General features: G+C 44.3%; 1 protein-coding gene across 7 annotated transcripts in view; it reads right to left on the minus strand.

Moving 5' to 3' along the window:
- RNF145 (ring finger protein 145) overlaps positions 1-9586 on the minus strand; it is a 78374-nt gene that overhangs the window by 43042 nt on the left and 25746 nt on the right. For 2 of the 7 annotated variants that reach the window (XM_074603436.1, XM_074603433.1), the window contains one exon: positions 7611-7751. Coding sequence is in view for 1 of the 7 variants with exons in the window: in XM_074603431.1 (XP_074459532.1) it covers positions 1993-2004 (12 nt within the window). In the remaining 6 variants the exon portion in view is untranslated. Of the gene's footprint in view, positions 1-1992; positions 2076-2498; positions 2546-3108; positions 3129-3820; positions 4046-7610; positions 7752-7994; positions 9007-9586 lie in introns of those variants that run through there. The other 5 variants (XM_074603434.1, XM_074603437.1, XM_074603432.1 and 2 more) reach the window with 5 other exon arrangements.

Genomic DNA, 9586 nt, shown 5'->3' on the forward strand with positions numbered 1-9586 from the left:
GTGGTGTAACTGGATAACTGTTATTTCTACCTAGAAAACAAATTAATTCCTAAATTCCTACTCACCCAAGACTCATTCAGTTGTGAGCTGAGGCACAGCTAAGGTTAATCATCCCAAACAAATACATAACATACTTTGCGAAAAACAACTTTTACTGCAAAACAAATTAGGTCAACCTCTTATCTGTTCATAAGGACTTACGTGAACACGCGTTCACATTAAAGGCATATTAAAAATGGACAAAACCAACTAGAGGCAGTTAGCTGTATAGAAGACAAATGAAACCCTACATTTATAACTTTCATTAATTCTAGCGAGTCTTATATGAGGGAGAAGAAAATCAATTCAGGAAATGAGGATACATATCACAGAGCTCTGAAGTTAAAGTTTTCTTTAAAGATTTATTCCTGGAGCACACCGATACACTATGAGCAGTTCCAGTATACTCTCAATTATATAGCGAGTGTATTATTTATAGGCAGCCTGTAAAACATCCTATGCCTTTTATTTTTCATAATGAGCACGTAAGAACAGGGAACCGAACTCAGCGACTAACTAACACATGTTAACAAAGGTTAACAAATCCAGCAGGTATGCAGAAAAATCTTCCTGTGGATTCCTTCGGGATCAGAGCTCTGCTTTAATATGATCAGTTCAAATCCGGTCACATTAAAAGGGGCTGCTTGGTTTTCAGATCGCAGAGCTGCTGAGTTCAGTTTAGGCACCTGAAAGACAGGAATCTAAGTCACTAAAATAAAAATAAAACTAATACTATCTTTAAGTAAAATCACCAGGAAAAAAATCTAGCTTGAATAACAAACCAAACTGCTCTGAGGTCTTTTTTGACTCCACAGTTTCTTGCCAGTCCAAGGTTTGGTTTATTAACTAGTTATTCAGCAATCTTTTTTGCCGTCACAGCCATGTTTGCAAGCCTACACCTACAAGCCTGCCTAACCACGTTTGTATCAGCACATTCTGAGAAAATCTGGGCAGCAATCCCAAAGCGCCTCTGCAGAGGATAGAATACCCAGAGGACCTGCACACAGAGCATTAATGACAGCCCGAGATGATGCAGTCTGGGCAGCCCACCTCAGAGAGCCGCATCATGGCAAGACCAGCCACGCAAGTGAAGCTGGCGTACCCCATCAGCCCCACGGATAAAAACCACACCTGCAACCCAAGTGTGTTACCAGGAAGAAATCACATGACAGGATGAAATATATTTCATCCTCCACAGTTGCTCATTTAGTTGTTAGCCATTCCAGATACAGGCACCGCTTATGTCTAGAGCCTGCAATGCCAAGAACTGAGCTACCTGACTGGTTAGAAGTTGAAATATAAAATAGGACTTCCAAGATCTCTCTAGGTCAGTATTGATAAAGTTTCCATTGCTGCTGCTGCCTTAGCTATTTGAGTCCTGTAAATAAAGAGCATCAGTTTCCAGGCCTGTCAAATCGGCAGCTTAGCTTCCTGCAGTACCAGACTTGCGTGACAGAAAGATCAAACAAATGGTGAAAATGCTTAAGAAAAGTCCCTTTTAAAACATGTTCAAACCCAAGACGTGCAACCAAGAAATTTTTCCAGAAGAACTCCACAAGATGAAGTACCCACTTCTGAACATTCCTTTCAAGTACGCAACTAATTACAAAGCAGTAGGGCTTCTCTAAAATGAAAGGCAATCTTATAAAAGTAAAGGCAGGGAACCTAGCACAAGCGTCTGAATCGTACTGAAGGCGCTAGACACAACTGTGCACTTAAAAAGCAAAACGACAGTGAACTGTCCACTCTGTAACCACATCAAACGCGGTCAGGTGTATTTGGAGCTAAAAATGGATTCACAGAGTAAATCACCAGACAAATATAAAAAGTTCCAGAGGACTGAAAGAAGCTAACCCGCGTGTCTGTGTGAAGGGGAAGGAACCAACTCAGGTTTAGCAAACAGCTTAAGAGAATGTTTTTGAGAGTGCAACATGAAACACTAAGCAGGCTTACAGAGTTTTCCATGGCACACCCATCCGCTCACATCTTATTTCTGCATCTGCACCATGGGCTCCGGCTGCTGAACCTGACTGAGATACTCATCTCTCTCCGTCACCTCCAAAGGAAGGAATTCCCCCTTATTCCTTCCAACACACCTTGCTCAGCTTCCGTCTCCATCAGAATTAGGCTCAGATCTCACACCCGTAGCTCCTCGTAAGGCTGATATAAACAAGGTGAATCCTGCATTTTGTCGCACAATTAAGCTTTATGTTGCTCTGTAAGATTTTTGACGATCCTTCCACATAATGGCAGTCAAAGACAACTATTTCCTAGCGTTAATGAGTTTTAATTAAGTCCTTTCATGACATTATAGCTCAAAAAAACATTTTTAATAACTATGGTAATCAGCTGCTAACTAGAAACAAGATACAGTTTCTCATGCACGGGCAGCTCGTTATTTAAGATAAGTGGCAAAAATAAGCCAAGGTTACAAAGTGCAGTAGCTTAACAGCTCTCACCTTAAAAAAAAATATTCTTTTCAATATTTGAATCTATCTTCATTAACCTACAAGCAAAAGCAATCAAAGAGAGTAATTAAAAATTATTTCTTTCTTCCCCTCCCCAGCTTGATCTCTAGGGGTGCATAACACACAAAAAAACCCCTAACAAAAATTTAACTAAGTGTATCCAACTCCCAAGCCCGCAAAACAAGTTAACAGAAACTCTTGTACTAAAAATTGCAGAAGAAACACCTACGGACTTTAAAACAAAAAAAGATTTTGAATGAGATCACAAATGGGTAATATTTATGAGTCAAACATGTTACAGAAATATCCTTTTTCAGAAGTCTCATTTTTTGCATGTCTACTATTCTCCCTCACTTACTGACACTTACGTGCACTAAACAACCACCAAAAAAAACCCTAAACAACAAAAAAAAGCTTTTTTTCCACTTTATTCTCCCAATCACATTATTTATGCACCAGGTTCCCCCCACACACACCCCCAAAAAGATAGCACAACCAAAAGACACGCATGGCTCTGAGAGCGACCATCTGTCACAAGCGTACTTAGCGCACAGAGCTACTCTCGAGCACAGAAAATAAACTGTAAATTCTCATCACATACCTTATTTTAAATGACTACAGAAGGTCTTAAAAATCGACTAACGTGACATTAATCAGGGAAGAGAGAAAAAAAATCCCTGTTCTTCGCCTTACGGAGAGGCTGCTTCTTACATAAGCATTACCATATGCCTCAGGGCCGGTCTCCAGGAGGGAATAACCGCCCCCCCCCTCGCCTTCCCACCTGGATCCAGGGACACACCGCTCGGCTCTCCCCCCTAACGGCCCGCGGCGTCCGGCCACCAGAAAAATAAGGGAAAACCTGCGGAAACCAGGCGGTGGAGCCAGACCCCGGCGAGGGCGGGGAGCCCCGCAACCCCCCCCTCTCCAGCGCAGCCAGCCCCTGGCCGAGGGCTGCGGGCCCGAGCCCGGCTCCGCCGCCGGGTAGACTCTACCACCCCCTCTCCGTGCTCGCTCCCCAAACCGGCGACTGATTTCCTGCCGCGTTCGCCCACGGGGCTGCTGAAAACCAACCCCCCCCCACCCCCGCCGCCTCCTTCCCTGGGTCCGGCGCGGCTCCGCCGCCTCTGAACTCTAGTAACCCCCCGCCGCGCTCGCGGCGGGCGGAGGGAAGGGAGAGACGGAGGCGGGGTACGGAGAGGCGATGCGCACCGGGAAGGCCGGGGAAGCCCCGCCACATGAACGTGGGGACACGGACACGCGTGGGAGCCGCGGCAGCGCGCCCCGCGTGTCTGAGGCGGCGGGTGGGGAATCACCTGGGCCGGCGGGGTTGCCGCCGCCTCCTCCTCCTCCGACTCTTGCTCCGGCTCCGCGCCTCACAGCAACGGCGGCGGCGGCTGGGTGCCCGGCGGCGGCGGCGGCGGCAGAGCGGCTCCTGGAGGCAGCATGGCCGCGCCGCGCCGCCTCAGGGCGCCGCCGACACCCCACGGCCCCGCGGACGGGCGGCCATGGCCCCGCTGCCTGCGCGCGCGCGCCGCCCCGCTCCGCGCATGCGCCCGCCCCGCCCGCAGCACCGCCCCGCGTGGGGGCGCGAGCGCGCCCCGGAGGCAGCGGGATGCGCGTTTTGAGGGGAAAACGCAGGGTTTCGGGGTGGAAAACGCGGTTTCAGGCGGAGGAATTTGGCTGGGGAGGCTGCGCTCCGCGGAGCTCTGTTCTTAGCCTTGGGGCAGCTCCGCGCTGGGCGCCCTGTCGCCAGACTGTTACCCTTTGCTTCCCTCCCTCCTCCCGAAGAGGCAGAGATTTGGGGTTAAATTCCGATGGGAGAGCAGGGGGTTGGGGTTGGTTTTGGGTCCTCCCGGGACGTGGAGGACCCGTCGGGGCAGCTGCTGCAAGTCTGGAAGGTGACTCACAAGAGTCGTCTGGCAAAATTGGAGGTAGCGTCTGGGCAGATGCTTGAAAGGCAGCTCTGCTATTTTAATAACATTCTGTGGAACACAAAAATGCTGTATTAATTTCAAACACTGAGGTTGAATCTGTTTTTCCCAGTGGTGTGGTGCAGAATCTATAGTCACTTTTGTTGTGAGATCAACCAGAAAAATACCAGACTTTTTGTTCTTCTGCCATTGCCATTTTTCAGCCAGAGACCTGCGCTGGGGACACGCGGCTCCGGGAAGGAGCTGATGCTTCGCACTCTGCACCCACGGCCCTCGCAGGAGAAGTCTCGCTAATATTTACTCACTCTGTAAAGGTTGCACGGCCAGGTCCTAGCACGCATTCCTAAGTGCTAACGAAAAAATTGTGACCCAAAAAAAGTAATGTTTTTTTACCTTAATACTTGAAAAAATACAAAGTCGTGTTGTTTGGGGCGTGAAAAAAACTTCACTGCAGTGAAGAATAAGGGAATACACTGAACTGGAAAATCCTGTAGTTCACAAGGGTTGGGTTAGCCAGCTTCGTAATTGCTTTTTTCCTTCCATCTCTAATGAGAACTAGAGCGTTCACAGACATAGGTATTAACAATGCTTGGCCTTAAATAAGGGGTTAGGGTGTCTGTCCACACTCTGCTTTGCAAAACTACCCTTGTCTGAGAACCCAGAGGTTTTCAAAACACCAGAAGAAAAAGGTAGTTTGAACGTGTCTGTGTTAACTTTTATCAAAACTGTGGCAGGGCTCTGCCTCGCTGCGTACTCGGGTAGTTGTATTTGGTGTTAACCAAACACCCAAATTCCGTCAGCCCAGAGCTCAGCAGGAAGGAGACCAAACGGCACAACTGACGGAGCTCTCCTGCATGGAAGCTTGTGCTCAGGCACCATAGAGTTCAGATTATTGATACAATTTTTCACAAGCTTCAGATTTTAATGCTATTTTAAAAATACCAGGCTTTTTTATTTTAAAGCTTTTAGTTTAAAGCTATCAGTTCGTGCAAGGATTCCTGAACTCAGTAATTCTCCTTTAGAAAGAACGGTACGCATATCCAGCCAAACTAAGGACATGCATATACATGTGATTATTACTCAGAAGCATTTTGTGCTGTGGTCAGTCTTCTAAGGTTTATAGAGACCCTCCTGCACAGGGCTTTTCTTGTCAACTGAGTTTCTCTCCTAAGAAGTTAGTTTCCTCCTTTGTCGCTTAACAGGTCCCTGCATGACAAGTGCTTGCAACTCTTGTTTTATGCATACTTTTATTAATCATGACACCATCACCTAATTCTTTTGTTGTATCTGGGATAAACTCACTGCTCCAAACCCTGGACTCCTGCAGTGAACGTAGGAAAAGAGCAACTTCACGAGACTCCAGCCACCCTGTTGTTCTGCCTGGCTCAGCCTACTCACGACTGCGGCATGGCTCACTACTACTTGCCACAGGGCATCTGAACCAGCTGTCATGTAAGGCATAAGAACTTCAACTTAATTTCTAGGGCCTACTTGTATTTTCATGCCTTACTTGGAAAAAAAAAATAATCATGAGTCACTTCTTTTCTGTTCTTTGTGGGCTTGTTGGTTCAATGCTGACTGAGGTGAGGGGCGATGGTGCAGGACCTATAAGTTCTACTGCCCGTCTTCAGTGCTGCTTGACAAGAAAGATGGCAAGCAGCAGAGAGAGACAAATACATAGTGAGAAATGTAGACAGCGACAGCTATTTATAGGAGATGGAGTGGAAATCTCTAGTATTATTTCAGAAGTATTTATATCATGAAAGTATTGTAGCAAATCACCGAAGTTCTCACTTCAGTTTGCAAGCAAATAACTGAACCCCACCTTTATTTCACAGAATCATAGAATCTTCATGGTTGGAAAGGACCTTTGGAGATCATTGAGTCCAACCATACACACACCAAAAAAAGGCAAAAAAACAAAAAAAAACAAAACCAAAAAAACCCCCACAAACAAACAACCTACAATCTTTGCCACTAGAGCATGCTGTCATCGCTCATTTCATGCTGTCATCGCTCAGCATTTAATTCTGAAAACGTGTTAACTTCACAAAAGCACAGGTTTTCTAATGGGCAGCTCAGGTATGTGGCGTTACCACTGTCTTGTCAGGCATGTCTTTTTAAAAGCATCTCAACTTTCTGCTTCAGTTTTCTGAAATTTTAAAAGCCTTTCCTGCATTTGACACTGGGTGGATAAGAATTCTGAATTCAATGATTGTTTATCTCTCATTATTAACAGAGCAGTTTGGATTCCAAACTTTCAGTGATCAGCAGCTGAGGACTGAAGGGGCCACTATGGTGACATCTCATTAAAACTTTCAAAAGACCTTCTCAGAGTTCGGATAATGTGGAAGCTTGATTTATCCGTGCGGATGGACAAATGCCAGCACCCCAAATTGCTTACAAAGAAAATCCCTCAAAAGAATTCTCAAGAGCAGAAAAATAACACTGACATGGAAGGACATTGCATGCCTAAGGTGGACAATAACATGGGCAGTTTTATTGGAAGCTTTTTACAAGCCTTTGTTTCAAGAAATATTCATACATACATGTGTTAAAGCAAAGGAATGTCTTAACAAGTAGGTCATATTGCATAATGTCAGACAAAAGTTAAATAATGCAAAAATTAATATTGCCTGCAAAACCTAATTTGGTGCCTCGTGTGTATGCCTTATAATACTGATGGCAGACAGCCCCCAAAGCCTGTGTGTTCTCTTCTTGCCATCTCATCCCAGTCACTAAACAAAGGAACACATGAACTTTAATTCCTGCAGAAACATATACCCAGACACAGGAACTGGGAGCATTACTGGGTACAACAGCAACAGAGCCAGTTCATCTGTTTCTCTGAGGTACCTACTCTTACTCTGTAGCCCCATCTCAGAAATTATCCTGCTTTTCCCTATCTGTGACCCCATTTGCTAAATCACTTTGCTTCCCATCAACCCTCATTTTTCCTCTCATTCTCACTGCTTTTCAGAGCTCTTTCTAGCAATTCAGCTAGTTCCAGTTTCTCAATTTCGTATTTATTTTCACTCTCTTCAGGAAACCACTTCTGCAGTATTTCTGATAATTACATATCTCATATGATTACATATATTTTTACCACTTTCATAACACTGGAGAGTGCTGACTCCAAACAAATAAACAGCTGCTGTGATTTACAACTTACCTAAAGGAAAGCCATACCAATCTCTGTGCCGAGAAGCTAGAGAGCTGGGTGGTGATGTAAGGAAAGTGATGAATCAGGTTTTGTTCCGCAAACAAAAGAATCACAGTTCTCTCCCAAGCTCCCTTGCCAGTGGGGCATAATCTAGAATACAAAGAATCGAAGTAAATAAAATAAAAATAATTGGGCTGAATAGTGGCAGAAGAATAACAGTTGCATTCAGAAAGTGAAGAATCATATGGTATACTGGTACAAACCTCTAGTATGTACAGCATCTCACAGTGCCAACATTAATTAAATAATCCTAAAAAAACTCCTGTAAGGAAACTGTATAAACATCATTCTAACCTCCACTTTACTGATAAGGAAGCCGGGACAGAGACTTACTGTATTAGTGATAACTTGAAAATGTGTTTCATTTCAAACTTGAGACATTTCCATGTCTCCAGCTCAGCTGCTAAAGTGCATCACATTATTGAACACTGGAAATTCAGCTCTCAGTGTTTTGCCCAGAGTCACACAGTGCCTCAGAATCAGAGCTCGCATTTAAACGCAGCATTTCTAGGGCACAGTGATGGCAGTGTCCAGTAAACCATGCTGGCTGTTGTATTACGTTGAAGCGGTCATGAACAGCACAGGAGGCTTGCACACACATCTGCATTGGGCTGGCACCACTTGGGGGGTACAGACTTGAGGAGCCGGACATTCTCAGACATCATTGCTTTTACCGCCTGCTTAGAACAAATTATAAAACAGAGAAAAGGGACCGGAGAAAAGTAATAAATGATAATGAATTGCAGGGAATAGTAAAAAGAGTCAAGAGGGGAAACTGAAAAGCATAAATCAGATTAAGAGTAAAATTCACTGGTACCAAGCTGTATTTTAAGGATTCTTCTATTTCTAGTGAAAAATATGAGCTCTGCTCTAGATTTTTTCCTAACGTGGGTTCAATTTAGAAGTGGGGTACAGAGACTGGCACATATTCAAATGAGTTTTCTGAACCAAAAAGCAATTTGTGGAAAAAAAAAAAAGAAGTTGCAAAACCTTGAAATCTGGGATGTTAGCCCATTCATAGCCTGCATCACATTGACATCCACACTGACTCTCCACCATTAAAGACACTGAATATAACAAATATTTAGCATCTCTCAGGCCTGCAATGTCATCACCTTTCGCTAACTCCTTAGATCACCCAGAGATGTGATCTAATCCATCTCTTAATTCTCAAAGCAACCTTTTGAGCTTTCCACACAGTTTTCAGCTTTAAATGATGATTTTACAGGGTTCTTACCTAGCATCCCCGAGTCGCTACTGGGAATTTTGCTCTCTTATATGCAGCATGAACAGCAATTTAGGAAATGAGTGCCTCTGCTTCTGCAGTTATGCACAGGAGTGTATTCCTCAAAATGCTCAGAAATGCTTGCTGTGAACATGAGGCACTGGAAGGGAGCCAGCAGGCATCAATTTGACATGCAGTCACTTTTTTTATTTCACCCTGGAGCATCCCAGGATGAGTGCACATCAAGGTGAAAGGGAACGTGCATTTGCTTCAAAATTTCCCCACTACTTTTCCTTCCTCCTTGCTCTGCTAGTTTACCACAGTGTAAATTCAGAGAGTACCACCATAAAACAAACTCCTCAGTACAAAAAAAAAAAGATTATGCTGTTTGGGCTCTGAATTGTAATTATATGGTCTTAGTCAAATTACTTTACTACTTTGCATTTATTAATGTTAGGATTGAGCACCACCATGCGTTTTCACAGCTAAGTAAAAGGACATATTTATCTGCGCCACATGAAAGTCGTCAGGATCAGAGTATTTTTCAACAGTGCCTAGAACAATGATGTCCTAGTGATAGCTCAGGATACTAAAACACCAGTATCATACCAGAAATGAAATATGCATAAATACTTTTTTTCATATTCCTCATCAAACAGAAAAGAAATCCAACCCAAAACCAAAATCTTACTGCCTCCTC

This window comes from Larus michahellis, chromosome 11 (assembly GCF_964199755.1).
Source record: "Larus michahellis chromosome 11, bLarMic1.1, whole genome shotgun sequence".
Lineage (NCBI taxonomy): Eukaryota > Metazoa > Chordata > Aves > Charadriiformes > Laridae > Larus > Larus michahellis.